Here is a 17,087-nt window from a genome sequence, read left to right as displayed (position 1 = left end):
AAAGTGCTAAGATTACAGGCATGAGCCACCGCGCCCGGCCAGTTTGTTTTTTTCAGAGCCAACAATGTACTTTCTTAACTTTTCACAGTCTACTTAGAATCAGTATTTTACCACCTCAGCTGGAATGTAGGAGGAATCTTACCACCATTAGTTCATTTTACTCTTCTCTCTTCACATCCTCCTTGTTTTTACTACTTTTGCATACGCTGAAAACCTCATTAAACAATTAGGTTTTTGTTCTTAACCAAAAAATATATTTTAATAAACCCCAAAGAATAGTCTATCATATTTACAACTTTTATTGTTCTTCTATCATTCCTTATGTCCCAGGTTTCCTTCTGGTTTCTTTTGCTTTGTGGCTGAAGGACTTCTTTTAGGGCTGTCTGCTAGCAACAGATTCTCTTAGGGTTTTGTTTTTGTTTTTTTTTAAATTCTCAGTTTTTCATCATCTGAGAATGTCTCTATTTTACCTTCATCCCTAGAATGTCTCTATTTTACCTTCATTCCTAAAGGATGTTTTGCTGGATATAGAAAAATTATTTTCAGGCCAGGCGCAGTGGCTCACACCTGTAATTCCAGCACTTGGGAGGCCAAGGCAGGCAGATGACTTGAGCTCAGGAGTTTAAGACCAGCCTGGGCAACATGGCAAAACCCTGTCTCTGCAAAAAATACAAAAATGAGCCAGGTGTGATGGCACATGCCTGTAGTCCCAGGTACCTAGGGGCTAAGGCAAGAGGATCGCCTGAGCCTAGGAGGTTAAGGCTGCAGTGAGCGGTGTTCATGCCACTGCACTCCAGCCTGGGCAACAAAGCAAGAACCTATCTCAATAAATAAATAAGAAAATTAGTTCTTTTCTTTCAGCACTTGAAAACGTTGTTCCACTTGCTGTTGGCCTCCCAGGGTGTCTGATGAAAAATCTGCAGTGAATTGAATCATTGTTCATCTATATAAATAGAGCATATTTCTCTGGTTGCTGTCAATATGTTTTTCTGTCGTTAGTCTTCAGCAGTTTGATTGTAATGTAACTGGATATGTATTTCTTTGGCTTTATTCTCTCACCACACCTGTTCTCTGCTCCTTCTGGAACTTCAAGGACATGAATTTATAATTTTTGTTATTATCTCATGAGTCCTTGAAGTTTTGTTGTTTTGTTTTTGTTTTTGTTTTTTTTTTGAGACAGAGTCTCACTCTATTGCCAGGCTGGAGTGTAGTGGCACGATCTCAGCTCACTGCAACTTCCACCTCGCAGGTTCAAGTGATTCTCCTGCCTCAGCCTCCTGAGTAGCTGGGATTACAGGTGCACGCCACCACACCCCGCTAATTTTTGTATTTTTAGTAGAGATGGGGTTTCACCATATTGGCCAGGATGGTCTCAATCTCTCGACTTTGTGATCTGCCTACCTCGGCCTCCCAAAGTGCTGGGATTACAGGTGTAAGCCACCGTACCGGACTAATTGTTTGTTTTTTTTTTTTTTAACTTTTTTTCTCTCTGTTGTTCAGATTGGATAACTTCTGTTAGTCTCTCTTCAATTTCACTGACTTTTTCCTCAATGTCATTTCCATTCTGCCACTGAATTTTATTTCTGTGATTTTAAAATTTCAGTTACAGTCATGCATTGTTAACAATCAGGATACCTTCTGAGAAATACATTGTGTTGGGTGATTTTATCCCTGTGCAAACATCATAGAGTGTACTTATACAAAATTAGGCGGTATAGGAACCTAGGTGGCATACCACCTATGCTACGTGGTATATAGCCTGTCATTCCTGGGCTACAAGCCAGTACAGCATGCTACTGTACTATAGGTGACTGTAACACAATGGTAAGTATTTGTGTATCTAGACATAGCTGAACATAGAAAAGGTGCAGTAAAAATATGGTATAAAGATTTTTTAGCTTCAGGAAATAAACAATTGGAGATTTTCATTTAAAAATAAGATTTTTTTTAAATGGTACAATTTGTAAAGGGCACTTAACGTTAATAGAGCTTGCAGGACTAGAAGTTGCTCTGGGTGTCACTCAGTGGTAAGGCAATGTGAAAGCCTAGGACGTTACCATACATTACTGTACACTTTATAAATGGTGTACATTTGGGTTACACTAAATTTATCTAAAAATTAAGTAACTGTACTATGTCACAGTGACTGTGGTGTCGCTAAGTATAGGAATTTTTCAGTTCCATTATAATCTTACAGGATCCCCACTGTATTTGCAGTCCGTTATTGATGGAAACATCGTTACCCAGCACGTAACTATTTTTCAGTTCTAAAATTTTCATTTTGTTCTTCATACCTTCTATTTATTTGCTGAGACTTTCCATTTTTCTGTTTGTCTCAAGAGCATTCAGAATTGCTTACTGGAACATTTGTATTATAGCTGCTTTAAAGTCTTTGTCAGATAATTTTAACATTTGCATCATTTTAATGCTAGCTAGCATCTTGTCTTATCTCATGCGAGTTGAAATCTTCCTGCTTTTGTTTTATGCTGAGTAATTTGGGGTTGCATCTGGACATTTTGGGTTTTTTGTTTTCTTGTTTTTGTTTTTTGAGATGGAGTCTCGCTCTGTCATCCAGGCTGGTGTGCAGTGGAGCAATCTCAGCTCACTGCAACTTCTGCCTCCCAGGTTCAAGCGATTCTTGTGTCTCAGACCCCCGAGTAGCTGAGATTACGGCTAATTTTTTTTTTATTTTTACTAGAGATGGGGTTTTGCCATGTTGGCCAGGCTGGTCTCAAACTTCTAACCTCAGGTGATCCACGTGAGCCACCACAACTGGCTGCATCTGGACATTTTGAATAGTGTATTATTCAAATACATTATTTGAGACTGTGGATCTTATTTAAATCCTATGAAGGATGTTGATATTTTTTAGCAGACAGTTGACCTGGGTAGGTTCGGGCTGAAGTTCTAAACCACTGCCTGTGTGCTGTGATTTCAACATCAGTTCAGTTTCCTTTGCTTTACTATTCAGAGCTGTCCTGTGTGTGCACACCATCCACTGGTCAATCCGTGACCTTGGTAGTGATCTATCCATTAATTCCATTCTCAGAGGCTTTGATATGCTAGTTAGGATCAAAGCCATACACGTGTAGTCCAGGAATGAGCCCTGTAGTTCATAAAAATTTATTGGGTTGCTTTCCTGGGGCTCTGCCAGGTAATTTCTGGTTCCCTGAGGCTTCTCTTTTCAGTTCTTTGCCCAAAAGCTAAAGGTTTAGTTACTCCCACTCTGTCTTGCATTTCCCTGACTATTCCTGCATCCAGGGCCAAGCGACAGGAGGTTAATACAAAAGCAACAGGAGTCTACTCCGCCCTCCTGAGACCAGAGTGCCTCTGCTCAGAAAAGAAGGCTCCCCTTTCTGAGAGCTTTGGTTCTTGCCACTTGGCATTGCAGCCTCTGCCACCACTGGCAGTGGCTTGCTTGGGAGCCAAGACAAGGAAGAACTGGAATTAGGAGTTCCCCTTTCCACTCTTCAAACTGGTACTACAGAGCTTCTAGAATTCGCTTTCTCTTGCACTCACACTTCATCTCAGCCTTTAGTTCTTAGGTTTTAGGCAGCACTGCATTCAGGCTAGACCTTGCTAGAGGGGAGGAAATGATAATTCTGGTCATCTTCAATTTGCCTGCTACTTTTTGCTTTTCAGAGTCCTTATATAGCTGCAACTTGTATTGTGTCCAGGTTTTGTATTGAATTCAGTGAGAGAGACTCAATCAATAAGTAGATTGAGCTTATTCCAACTTACCTAGAACTGGAACTCCCAGTGAAAGATTTAACCAGGGGAATAACATGGTTTGAACTGCATTTTATTTATTTCATCTTTAAGGGTTTTTGTTGTTGTTGTTGTTGTTGTTGTTGTTTTTGAAACAGGGCCTCACTCTATTGCCCAGGCTGGAGTGCGGTAGTGCAAACATGGCTCACTGCAGACTCAACCTCCAGGGCTCAAGCAATCCTTCTGCCTCAGCCTGCTGAGTAGCTGGAACCACAGGTGCACACCACCATGCCCAGCTAATTTTTAATTTTTTTGTAGAGGTGGGGTCTCACTATGTTTCCCAGCCTGGCCTCAAACTTTTGAGCTCCAGGGATCCTCCCACCTCAGCCTCCCAAAATAATGGGATTTCAGGCATGAGCCACCACCTCTGGCCTACAGCACTTTTTAATAGTATTTTAAAATAAAAATTAGTAAGTACGTAGTATAGCAAATCACATAACACAGAAATGCATAAAGTAAAAAGTCAGTTCAGGCTTGGTACAGTAATCCCAGCACTTTAGAAAACTGAGATGGGCGGATCACCTGAGGTCAGGAGTTCAAGACCAGCCTGGCCAACATGGTGAAACCTCATCTCTACTAAAAATACAAAAAATTAGCCGGGCATGGTGGCACACGCATGTAATCCCAGCTACACAGGAGGCTGAGGCAAGAGAATTGCTTGAACTCAGGAGGCAGAGGTTGCAGTGAACCAAGATGGTGCCACTGCACTCCAGCCTGGGCGACAGAGTGAGACTCCATCAAAAAAAAAAAAAAAGCCAATTCAACACTACCCTGACTAAATTCCCTGGAATAACTATCTTTTACTTGCTTACTTGCTTGGTATGCATTTTCTACTTAAAGGCAAACACATAATGTTTGTTTTTTACAAAAATGAGATTACTTCATATTGACCTTCCTTTTTTCCCGTCAGTACATATAGATTGACCCCCTTCTTTCTAATGGCTGCAGAGTATTCCACTGTACAGATGTACCAAGCTTTGACAATGCTTTATTGATATTTAAATTTTTCTATTTTGTTTTTGCCATTACAAAGTGTAATATAAATATTCTTCACTATTTTTTTCTAATAGAAACTCTTTATCAAATTAATATCTTCTCTTTTAAGCTAAGAGCTTTCTTTTTAAAAAACAAATCAGGAATGGATTTTAATTCTACTCTAAATAAAAGCATATTTGCAGGTGGGTGCAGTGGCCCATGCCTGTATTCCTGGCACTTTGGAAAGCTGAGGCAGATGGATCAGCTTGAGGCCAGGAGTTGGAGACCAGCCTGACCAACATGGCATAACCTCATCTCAACTAACAATGTAAAAATTAGCCAGCTGTGGTGGTACACACCTGTAATCCCAGCTACTCGGGAGGCTGAGGCACGAGAATTGGTTGAGCCCAGGAGGCAGAAGTTGAAGTGAGCTGAGATCGTGACACTGTACTCCAGCCTGGCCAACAGAGTGAGACTCTGTCTTTATTTAAAAAAAAAAAAAAATTAAGGCCGGGTGCGGTGGCTCACGCCTATAATCTCAGCACTTTGGGAGGCCGAGGCGGGTGGATCACGAGGTCAAGAGATCGAGACCATCCTGGTCAACAAGGTGAAACCCCATCTCTACTAAAAATACAAAAATTAGCTGGGCATGGTGGTGCACGCCTGTAGTCTCAGCTACTCGGGAGGCTGAGGCAGGAGAATTGCTTGAACCCAGGAGGCAGAGATTGCAGTGAGCCAAGATCGTGCCATTGCACTCCAGACTGGGTAAAGACAGTGAAACTCCGTCTCAAAAAAAAAAAAAAAAAAATTTAAGCATATTTGCATTTTAAAAATAAGTATGTCAGAGACTGATTGGGCGTGAGGGGCTGGCAGCAGGAGACAGATAACAGCTTCTCAGAATACAGAGTGATGAAGGCTGGAACTAAGGCCACAACTGGAGAGATGTCATGGAGTTAGTCAGCTATACTTGGTGACTTATTTGATATAGGAGAGAGAACATATAGAGGAGACTGGCAAACATCTTTGTTGCTGATCTCTAGAGCACTCATTAGGTGGCCTTGAGTGTTTATAGCATATGAGGTCTCTGAAGTATCCCAGGCTGGGATTTTCTGGAAGGCAATGAAAGAAGTTGAAGTGGGGCCCTGTCAGCAGTGTCCTATCCCCAATTGGAGTCAAGGGAATGCAGTGCAGGGAGCTTTGAGCAGAGAGGTAGAGCCATAGAGAGCTGGGAAGAGGCCCGAACCTGCCAGCTTAGAACCCCTCAGACTTGTATTTGCTTCCAGCCTCAAGTCTGGATAGTCAGAAGTTTGTGACATTACCCTCCAATGATGAAGTGGTGACTAACTTGGAAGTGCTGACAAGCCAATGCCTCCATGGGAAGCACTACTGTCGACAGGTCCTCTGTCTGTATGATCTTGCCAAGGTATGCGCTAAGGGGTGGGGCTTCTTCTGAGAGGGAGGGAAATGAGAAGTTTTAAGTTGATTTTGTACATTGCCAAGTCAACCTTTTAGATGATAATCATGACCTGGAAGGAGAGTCTTGTCAGGATGTTGGCCCTCATAAGTTCATCTTTGGGGAATGGTAGGAAGGACACCAGGCCAGGTGCCAGGGTGATCTGACTCCTGGCTGCAGCTCAGCAAACCAGAAAGCTAGGGCAAGACATTTCACTTCTGTGAGCCTGTTTCATCATCTATAAATGATGATTTGACCACGAAGGGTCTCTTGTAGACTTAATATCTTAGGCTTTGCATTATGATTGTTTGGAGCATTCCATATGGAATGTGATGACTATAAAGACAAGAGCCAGAGCAACCAGAAATTGTCTGTAGCTTTGTGCTGGTTGGGGGAGAGAAACAGTTGACTGGAAGTAGAAGAGCACAAGAGAAATAAAGCCAAACCCTAAAGTCCTTGTCTGGGAGAAGACTCACAGACTTCTTTGGAAATTGAGGGTTTTGCTGCTGCTCTAGGAATAATAAGGGATCATGCATTTTAGTCGGTGTTCCTACATTCCGTAATATTTTTAACAATCAAGCTAGGTGTGGTGGCTCACACCTGTAATCCCAGCACTTTGGGAGGCTGAAGCAGGTAGATCACTTGAGGTCAAGAGTTTGAGACCATCCTGGCCAACATAGTGAAACCCCATCTCTACTAAAAATACAAAAATGAGCCAAGCATGGTGCCAGGCACCTGTAATCCCAGCTGAGGCAGGAGAGTTGCTTGAACCTGGGGGGCAGACATTACAGTGAGTTGAGATCATGCCACTGTACTCCAGCCTGGGTGACCAAAAAAAAAAAAAATCAGTTTTCAAAAGAGAGTCACCTGATGCTTTCTGAAGACAAGATTTCTTTTACCCGGATTTGGCTTTGGTGAAATGATGGAAAGGGTTAGAAAACAGTATTTGTTTTTTCTAAGGTTCCTGCTGAGGGTGAGGGGTCTCTGAGCTCGGAAAACAGGAGTCTGGCCACATCAGATTTCAGAAGGGGCTGTCTTTTGCTTTTTCCTGGCTTCTAAAAATGGCCTTGCCTGGCTTGTCTTCCTCGGCTTGTCTTCCTCTTAGGAGTTGGGCTGTTCCTACACAGATGTTGCTGCTCAGGATGGTGAAGTCATGCTCCGGAAAATCTTGGCCTCACAGCAGCCTGACCGATGCAGACGAGCCCAGGCCTTCATCAGCACCCAAGGCCTTAAACCAGATACTGTGGCTGAACTCGTGGCAGAAGAGGTGACACGCGAGTTGCTGAGTCCATCACAGGGAACAGGTGCTGTACCCCCTAGGGATCCCCAACCTCTCTGACAGCATTCTCCAGTTCTCAGTGTTAAGGATTTGGATGTGGTGCCTATATACATCCTGTATGTAGTTCTCTCAAATTTCTAGATTCCAGCTATCTATTTTGTTTAAATACAACAAAATTCAGCATGTTTTTTGTTGTATTTTGTTGTTGCTGCTTTCTGTTGTTTTATGATTACATTGAGAGTAGCTGTGGCTTTCTGAGCTAAAGAATTCCTGTCCTATAAAATGACCAACAGGCCAAGAGTTTTGAGCTCAGCAAGTGGAGAGCTGCAGAGCTCCATTAGCATTACCTCCTTGTGCCCACGCCTAGGCAGAGTGAGCCTCTTACAATAAAACCAGCACCTGTCTCCACACTTCTCTGTACAGGATATAAGCAGATGTTCAGCCCAACAGAGGAAAGCCAGACATTTCTTCAGTTGATCACTCTGTGTCAAGACCGCACATTGGTAGGCATGAAGTTGTTGGATAAGATTTCCTCCGTTCCCCATGGAGAATTGTCTTGCAGTAAGTTCTTGGCCTTCTTCTTACATATTTTGGGTCTAAACAGGTCTCAAAAGGTCTCCCAGTCAGTCTCTCCGAAATTCAGTTTGGATCCTTGTTCCTGCTCTGAATACCTGGCCCTCCAGCAGGGGTTATAAGTTCTTGTTAGAAAGCCTTAACGTCACTAAAGAAAATTTGGAAAGTATGGATGAGTACCCCCCAATTTAAAATCATACAAAAAGGTAACCTTTACTCAACATACTTATTTCACTCTTATATTGCCCTGCAAAGTGAATATTATTGTCCCCATTTCAGAAAGGAGAAAAACTTTACCTTAGGAAAGCTGATTGCATCTATTAAGTGTTATCTGAACCCAGTCCATGGATTTCAAAGCTTGTTTATTTGCCGTAATATCTAACTCATTATAGGCATTCATTAGAATGTGTGATAAGTTCTCTTTTTTAAAAAATGACATTATACTCAGTATAGTTTTTTTAACTTTATGAATATGCTGTAATTAATATTTTTCACGACATTGAATATTCTTCTATATAATAGCTAGACAGGATTTCTCTTTTATATAGTGAGAAATTGTATATTAGGGCAGGGAACAGTGGCCCACACCTGTAATCCCAGTGCTTTTGAGAGGCTGAAGCCAGAGGATAATTAGAGGCTTGGAGTCTGAGACCAGTCTGGGCAACATGGTAAGACCCTGTCTCTAAAAATAGTTTTAAAAACTTGGGCTGGGCGCGGTGGCTCACGCCTGTAATCCCAGCACTTTGGGAGGCCGAGGCGGGTGGATCACGAGGTCGAGATCGAGACCATCCTGGTCAACATGGTGAAACCCCGTCTCTACTAAAAATACAAAAAATTAGCTGGGCATGGTGGTGCGTGCCTGTAATCCCAGCTACTCAGGAGGCTGAGGCAGGAGAATTGCCTGAACCCAGGAGGCGGAGGTTGCGGTGAGCCAAGATCGCGCCATTGTACTCCAGCCTGGGTAACAAAGAGCGAAACTCCATCTCAAAAAAAAATATATATATATAAAGAATAAAAACCTGCAGTCCCAGCTACTTGAGAGGCTGAAGTGGGAGGATCCCTTGAGCCCAGGAGTTGGAGATTGCAGTGAGCTCTGATTGCAACACTGAACTCTCGCCTGGGCAACAGAGTGAGATCCATCTCTCAAATAAATTTAAAAGTAAATAAAATAGCCTTCTGTATCTCTTCTCAGTCCAATTCAGCAATATTCACTGAGTGCCAACTGTATGCCAGACACTAAGCATCTAGGATATGGTGCATAAGCAATCCCTTGAGCTCAGACTAGGATCTTAATACATAGTAAGAGCCAGAATGATGGGGTCAAGACAGATCTGGAGGAAATGTCTAATTGAAGGCCTGAAGGACATTGTCAGGGATGCTTAGTTGTCAGTAGGACCAGAGAGGGCCCTGCAGATGCAAAAGCCCAGAGGCTGCAGCATGTATTAAGGATGGAGAACCTTTTTCAGTCCTCAAATTGCAGGTATTTTTTCCCGTTTGCCATTTAATTGTGCTTACAGTGATTATAGTATTTTTTAATCTGTACATGTCAGATCTTTCACTACTCTAGAAAGCCAGAACATCAAATGGTGATTAGGCCCTGAGACCTTCCACTGTGATACAAGCAGAGAATGCCCTTGGATTCATGTTGGCAGGAACTCCATCAGTTTTCTCTGCAGAAAGTTTCTCTATGTTTAGAAGGCAAGGGTGCTGTGTTCTCATTTTGGGGGCCTTTTGGGGATACAGTCACTACATGACTATCTGAGGATTTTGCTATGACTGAGAGAATGACTTGGATGTCATCAAGGGTCTGTCTCAGAGCTACAGCTGCTGAGTTTAGGGACCTCGAAGGGCTGGTGGGAGGGCCCTCTCCAGACAGGCCCCTTCTCCACCAGGCTCTTTCACCCTCCTGCCAGGCAGAGAGGTTGACAGTGGGTGGCCAGGGTTTGTAATCCTATCTTACCAGTGCCCCACCCACCCAGCCACAGAGCTCCTGATCCTGGCACATCATTGCTTCACCCTGACATGCCACATGGAGGGCATCATCCGAGTCCTACAGGCTGCCCGGATGCTCACAGATAACCACCTGGCTCCCAGTGAGGAGTATGGGCTAGTGGTAAGTAGCCCCCTCAACTGCAGTCTCCATTCAGTGGAAACCTCTGAGAGGAGTAGAAAGGGTAGGGGCCAGTCCAGACTGATATAGTCTTAGGGAGTTCTGCCCATCTGGATACCACTATCTCCTTGAGAGTTGGCTGGACAGCCCAACCCTCTGCTCCAAGTTACGATTTCTGTCAGAACCAAAAGTTGCTCCAAAGAAGCAAAAGGGAAAAGATCCCTGCCAGGTTCCAGGTTCATCCCACCCCCTTGTCAGAGTAGTTAACTTTTCTATAGGGCTAAGACAGTGGCATTTTTCCCCAAAACAAGGTTTGGACCTTCCCCCTCTCTCTGAATTGAAAAGAGTTGGCAACTCAGTTCCCATGTGCCTCCCTAAATTCTCTGGGCTTGAAACTGACCTGAGTGGCTGAGCAAGCCACTGGCCACTGTCATGAGTAGTGGTGAGAAGAGGAAGAGCACTTGCCCAGGAAAGTGGCATTTTAGCACTTGTCACATTTAAGGATAGCAAGGCCAGGTATGGTGGTTCATGCCTGTAATCCCAGCACTTTGGGAGGCCAAGGCAGGAGGCCCGCCTGAGGTTAGGAGTTTGAGACCCAGCCTGGCTAACATGGTGAAACTCTGACTCTACTAAAAATGCAAAAATTAGCCAGGCATGGGTGGTGCATTTCTATAATCCCAGCTACTTAGGAGGCTGAGGCAGGAGAATTGCTTGAACCCAGGAGGCGGAGGTTGCAGTGAGCCAAGATAGCACCACTGCTCTGGGTGACAGAGCAAGACTCTTAAAAAAAAACAAGTGGTGGCTCAGTGACTGGCATTTCTGAATCCTCCAGAGGGTCCCTGTTGCGTACATGGATGGAGCTAAGCATGGTAACCTGGAAATTAGCCCTTCTCCTCCTGGAGCTTGGCATCTGAAAGCAACCACTGATGGTAGTGATCTGGCTCAGAGAACTCCAGACTCCAGGTAATGCTGATGTGAGCTGCCTTCCCCCTTCACAGGTACGGCTCCTCACTGGCATTGGAAGGTACAACGAGATGACATACATATTTGATTTGCTGCATAAAAAGCACTACTTCGAAGTGCTGATGAGGAAGAAGCTAGATCCGGTAGGTAGAAAGTAATGAGCTCCAGGATGAGGTGTACTGATGACAATTCAGGAGCCTCAGCTTTTCTTGGGAATAATCTCAGTCAGGGTAGACTCTTGGGAAAACGGAGGGAAGAAATTAGGGACCTTCCCAAGACACTATAGCCAGTGGCTTCAGATTCTGGTTCAGATCAGGCAATGAATATGCTGATGCTAAATACTGAAGAAAATAAGTTTGTCTTCCTCCACCTCAGCCTCTGTCACCTGCCTCTACTGTCTTAAATGCCTTCTCTGACAGGGACAAGAACCCTTTCTGAGCCAGGCTGAAAGTGGATTATCTAACTCTGAGGTTGTTTGAGGGCTTTTAGAGTGGAGAGTTTTCAGGAGACCATGAAAAATTGTGCTGCTAAGAGCCAGGATAGGAATCGAATGCAAAAGTTTGGACTCAAAAGCTGTGGAGCCATTTATGATGAACAGGAAGGCGACTTGGATGCAAAGGCCTGACTTGTTTAGGTCTTGGGCTCTGGGAAGCCCATCTGTCCTCAGTGTGCTCTGTGACACCAGGCATATCCCTCAAAGTACCTGTTTCCAGATCATTTGGCTGATTCATTGCTTGTGCTCATTTCACCTTTGGCTTCTGGGAGCAGCCAGGCAGGATTAAGAGACAAAAAGTCTTTCTCTAATATTGGGCCAATTTCAGTACAGACCAAACTAGTCATCAAGCGAGGAGCAAGTCTTGGACATTAGGTGCATCTTCAAGATCCCCAAGAGGGTTTTTGAAATTGTTTTTGCTTCTGCATTTAAATATTCTTTTAATAACCGTTTTTTCTGGTTACAAAAGTCATGCGTATTCCATGTAAGACACTCAGAAAACAGAACAGCACAGAAAAAGCCCTCAATGTCTATCCATCACCTGGAGACAGTTACTAACAATTTGGTATAGGCCCTCTGCACATGTACCCAAAAACATCTACATATAATTACATTTTTAAAAAACTTATACAGTGAAGATATGAAATACCCTGCTTTTCTCAGTTAAGTGTATCATGAATATTTCCCAAAATCAACAAATCATCTCCTGCGTATGTTTTAATGGCTACATGGTATTCTCTTGCCCTTATTTTAGATATCTGGATTGTTTCTAATTGTTTGCTATTAAACATCCCTGTTACATTCATCTTACCACTTTTCTCTGCTTATCTCTTTAGGGATAGATTCCTAGAAATGGCATTGTTAGATAAGCGTGTGCAGGCATATTTTAAGCCTTCTCCCTTTTGAAAAGTTTTGCCTTTCACACTCCCAACAGCAAAGAGGACAGGCCTGTTTCTCATACTCAAGATAGCATAAAACTTGTATTCATTCTCACTTTTGCTCCTCTGTTCTTTTCTTGGCAGTTTTTAAGGAACTTAGAACCAGGTGACTCAGCCACTCCTGTCTGCTTTGCAGTCCCCGACTGACACCTTGCTGTTCCCTTTTATTCTGGGCAGAGTGGTACCCTGAAGACAGCCCTGCTGGACTACATCAAACGCTGTCGTCCTGGAGACAGTGAGAAGCACAATATGATTGCCCTGTGCTTCAGTATGTGCCGGGAGATTGGCGAGAACCACGAGGCAGCTGCCCGCATCCAACTGAAATTGATTGAGTCTCAGCCCTGGGGTGAGTGAGGTCACTGCAGCACCAACAGAACAGTGCTGCCAGCTGGGTAAAATTATTATTTTTTTTTTTGAGACTGTTGCCAGGCTAGAGTGCAGCAGCGCAGTATTGGCTTACTGCAACCTCCACTTCCCAGGTTCAAGTGATTCTCCCTGCCTCAGCCTCTGGAGTATGGGATTACAGGCGCCTGCCACTACACCCAGCTAGTTTTTGTATTTTTAGTAGAGACAAGTTTTCACCATGCTGGCCAGGATGGGTCTCAATCTCCTGACCTTGTGATCCGTCTGCCTCAGCTTCCCAGAATGTTGGGATTACAGGCATGAGCCACTGCACTTGGCCGTAAGTAAAATTTTTTTTTTTAATTGCATTTTAGGTTTTGGGGTACATGTGAAGAACATGCAAGATTGTTACATACGTACACACCTGGCAGTGTGATTTGCTGCCTTCCTCCCCATCTTAGAGCAAAGGACAAGAGTCCATGAGATTGGCTATTAGAATCTTGAGGTGGATGGCCAGGCGTGACGCCTGCAATCCTAGCATTTTGTGAGGCCGAGGCGAGTGAATTGCCTGAGCTCAGGAGTACAAGAGCAGCCTGGGTACAATGGTGAAACCCACTTCTACTTAAAAAAAAATTAGCCGGGTATGGCAGCACATGCCTATAATCCCAGCTACTTGAGAGGCTGAGGCAAGAGAATCACTTGAACCCAGGAGGTGGAGGTTGCAATGAGCTAAGATGGTGCCATTGCATTCCAGCCTGGGTACCAGAGCAGAGCAAGATTCCACCTTAAAAAAAAAAAAAAAAAACCTTGAGGCGGATGTGTCACTCATCAGGAACCCCACTTGGGCAGACAGATGGAATGGAGACTCAGAAGGCATTTGCAACTTAGAATTGTACTCTTGGATCCACAGCCTGTGTATCCGGGGTATCATCCGCCAGGAACCAACATGCATGTTGATACCATGTAAACCTTCCCTGATGTTTCAGAGAAATGAGGGACACAGTCCTACTCGAGTGAAGTTACAATAAGTCTATGCATTTCTGGCCCATTAACCTTTATCTGAGTGAGGTGTTCCTGCCTCTCTGTGAACATGACTGGGATGTTTTTATTCCAGCTCCCTTCACTGGGTGGGATGAGAACAGTCTGCCTTGGAAGTCAGACTCAGCAAATCATCTTTATTTCCCCTGCAGAGGACAGCCTCAAGGATGGGCACCAGCTGAAGCAACTGTTGTTGAAGGCCCTGACTCTAATGCTGGATGCAGCAGAGAGTTACGCCAAGGTAACCAAAGGCTTTTTCCAGACTGGCCTTGGGACTTGCTGTCTGCAGTAGGAATTATTTTCTTTTCTCCTTGGGCTCTTCCAAATGAAGGGGGAGGGCATCATAGGGCAACCAGAAACAGAAGGGGTGAATACCGTTGTCAGAGGGTTCACACAGGAGGTGAAAGTCTTTCTGTACCTGTGCCTCTCTCCACCCTTGTCCCTCAGGACTCCTGTGTGCGACAGGCCCAGCACTGTCAGCGGCTCACCAAGTTGATAACTCTGCAGATTCACTTTCTGAACACCGGCCAGAACACAATGCTCATCAACTTGGGCCGCCACAAGCTGATGGACTGTATCCTGGCCCTACCTCGGTTCTATCAGGTGAGCAAGAAAGCAAACTTTAGCCAGCACTGCTAGCATCCTCTCTCCTATTATCCCATTCATGGAACCCAAAGGTGAGGTCTCAGGGCTAATGACAGAACCCGGACAGTCCAGTTCTGACTTAACTGTCTGATGCTAACATAAAAAGGCAGTTTATTTCTCACCTAGTATATTATTTGGGCCGGGGTTAGACAATGGTTAAGACAGTGCTGTCTGCTTTTCCTATGCTATTAGGCCAGCAGAGAGGCAGATACCTTTGGCCCTTGAGACCATCTGTCCCCAGTCCCCAGGCTGCAGGCTGATACTGGTCCATGGCCTGCTAGGAACAAGGCTGCACAGCAGGTGAGCAGCAGGCAAGCAAGCATTACCACCTGGGCACCACCTCCCGTCAGATCAGCAACAGCACTATATTTTTATAGGAGCATGAACCCTGTTGTGAACTGCACATGCAAGGGCTTCTTATGAAAACCTAATGCCTAATGATCTGAGGTGGAACAGTTTCATTCTGAAACCATCCCCTCCCAGTCCATGGAAAAATGGTCTTCCAGGAAACCTGTCACTAGTGCCAAAAAGGTTGGGGATCACTGCCTTAAGACAGTTGAGGTTCAGAGTAATAATCTTGCTAGTGGTCCTGCAAGAACCTCCTAGCCCCATCAATTACAGAATGGCACACCTGGGTTAGTACAGGAAGTCAGGGAGATTGGTTCTAGCTCCTTAAATAAACGGATGATCAGGGAATCAGCCCTTTCACTGTTCCTTATACTGCTGAGTTGATGGGAATAATATATTCTTTCTGAGCAGTTTCAATTCATTGTGAGGAAGATTAAAAACACTGAAAGAAGCTGGGCATGGTAGCACATGCCTACAGTCCCAGATATGCAGGAGGCTGAAGCAGGAGGGTCTTGAGCCCAGGAATTTCCAGTCTAGCCTGAGCCAACATAGTAAGAGACCCTGTCTCTTTTGTTAAAAAGGGTTTAAGGTAATTTGAGGCTTTATGAGAGGGAAAATGCAAACACACACCAGACTTTTTACCACCTCTGATACATCGAGCCTTCTAACATAATTGGTAACGATCATATTCTCTACATGAGTATACAAGATTGTTTTCTACAACAGTTTGTTTTTGATTTTACATCAGATGGGCTCTGATGGTGTCCTCCTTGACTTCTCTCCTTTTAAGGCTTCTATTGTGGCTGAGGCCTATGATTTTGTTCCAGATTGGGCTGAAATTTTATACCAGCAAGTGATTCTTAAAGGAGATTTTAATTACTTGGAAGAATTTAAGCAGCAAAGGTTATTAAAGTCCAGTATATTTGAAGAGATTTCAAAAAAGTAAGTATTAAAACTTGACTGTAAACATTTCTCCTTGCCTCTGCTTTGAGGTGAAACAAGTGTTAAGAATTTTATGGCTAAGTACACCAAGCCTTTAGATTACATTCACTTAAAATGGCAATGTCAAGAATCCTTAGAAGGAAGAGTCTTTTAACAGATTTATGCAAAGAGATGAGTAAGAACAGTTTGCTCATAGTGCTTTGTACTTTAAAACAGGAGGATAGCTACTCAGTGCCAAAAACCTGAAACGATGGCCAGGCACAGTGGCTCATACCTGTAATCCCAGCACATTGGGAGGGTGAGGCAGGAAGATCAGCCTTGGCAACACGGTAAAACCACATCTATACTAAAAATAAAAAAAATTAGCAGGGTGTGATGGCATGTCCCTGTAGTTCCAGCTATTCAGGAGGCTGAGGCAGGAGAATCACTTGAACCTAGGAGGCAGAGGCTGCAGTGAGCCGAGACTATGCCACTACACTCCAGCCTGGCAACAGAGTGAGACTCTTGTCTCAAAAAGAGAAACAAAACCACTAAAATATCAGAGGTGCCTTTTGGAGTACTAAACTTACTCTAATTGAGGTGAGCATTAACATACTCATTTTTAATGAAATAGTTTATCAAGCCCTCCCAATACTAGTCTGAGATAACACAGAATCTAGCACCCTCTCCGCTATAGGTAGTAGTAAGTGGTAGTTCAGACCTGACAGCCCTCACTCAAAATACAGTATCCTAAGGTGGGTACAGTGGTACATACTTGTAGTCCCAGCTACTTGGGAGGCTGCAAGGGAAGCACTTGAGCCCAGGAGTTCACATCTCTGAAAAGCCACTGTACTCCAGCCTGGGCAACACAGTGAGACCTCCATCTTTATTTTAAAAAGCGGGGGGTGGGCAGGCATGGGAGGATAGGGACAGTGGCTCATGCCTGTAATCTCAGCACTTTGGAAGGCTGAGGCAGGCAGGTAACTTGAGACCAGTTCAACACCAGCCTAGCCAATGTGGCAGAACCCTGTCGCTACTAAAGTTACAAAAATTAGCTGGCATGGTGGCACATGTCCATAATCCCAGCTACTCGGGAGGTTGAGGCACAAGAATCATTTGAACCCAGCAGGCAGAAGTCGCAGTGAGCCGAGACTGCTGCATTGCACTCCAGCCTAGGCAACAGAGTAAGACTCTCTGTCTCGGACAAAACACAGTATCTTAACCTGTACATTATGTTTCTT

General features: G+C 44.2%; 1 protein-coding gene across 6 annotated transcripts in view; it reads left to right on the top strand.

Annotated features, from left to right (window-relative positions):
• SPG11 (SPG11 vesicle trafficking associated, spatacsin) overlaps positions 1 to 17,087 on the top strand; it is a 110,521-nt gene that overhangs the window by 92,844 nt on the left and 590 nt on the right. For 4 of the 6 annotated variants that reach the window (XM_012442198.2, XM_012442200.3, XM_012442199.2 and 1 more), the window contains 9 exons: positions 6,027 to 6,166; positions 7,302 to 7,500; positions 7,899 to 8,036; positions 10,028 to 10,161; positions 11,157 to 11,264; positions 12,730 to 12,898; positions 14,085 to 14,173; positions 14,380 to 14,535; positions 15,716 to 15,867. In XM_012442198.2, coding sequence (XP_012297621.2) covers positions 6,027 to 6,166; positions 7,302 to 7,500; positions 7,899 to 8,036; positions 10,028 to 10,161; positions 11,157 to 11,264; positions 12,730 to 12,898; positions 14,085 to 14,173; positions 14,380 to 14,535; positions 15,716 to 15,867 — 1,285 coding nt within the window. Of the gene's footprint in view, positions 1 to 6,026; positions 6,167 to 7,301; positions 7,501 to 7,898; positions 8,037 to 10,027; positions 10,162 to 11,156; positions 11,265 to 12,729; positions 12,899 to 14,084; positions 14,174 to 14,379; positions 14,536 to 15,715; positions 15,868 to 16,083; positions 17,077 to 17,087 lie in introns of those variants that run through there. The other 2 variants (XM_064366004.1, XM_064366006.1) reach the window with 2 other exon arrangements.

This window comes from Aotus nancymaae, unplaced genomic scaffold (assembly GCF_030222135.1).
Source record: "Aotus nancymaae isolate 86718 unplaced genomic scaffold, 86718_ANA_hifiasm-v0.15.2.pri h1tg000062l, whole genome shotgun sequence".
Classification (NCBI taxonomy): domain Eukaryota; kingdom Metazoa; phylum Chordata; class Mammalia; order Primates; family Aotidae; genus Aotus; species Aotus nancymaae.
The sequence above is the reverse complement of the archived record's forward strand: the minus strand, read 5'-3'. Positions and strand labels throughout refer to the sequence as shown.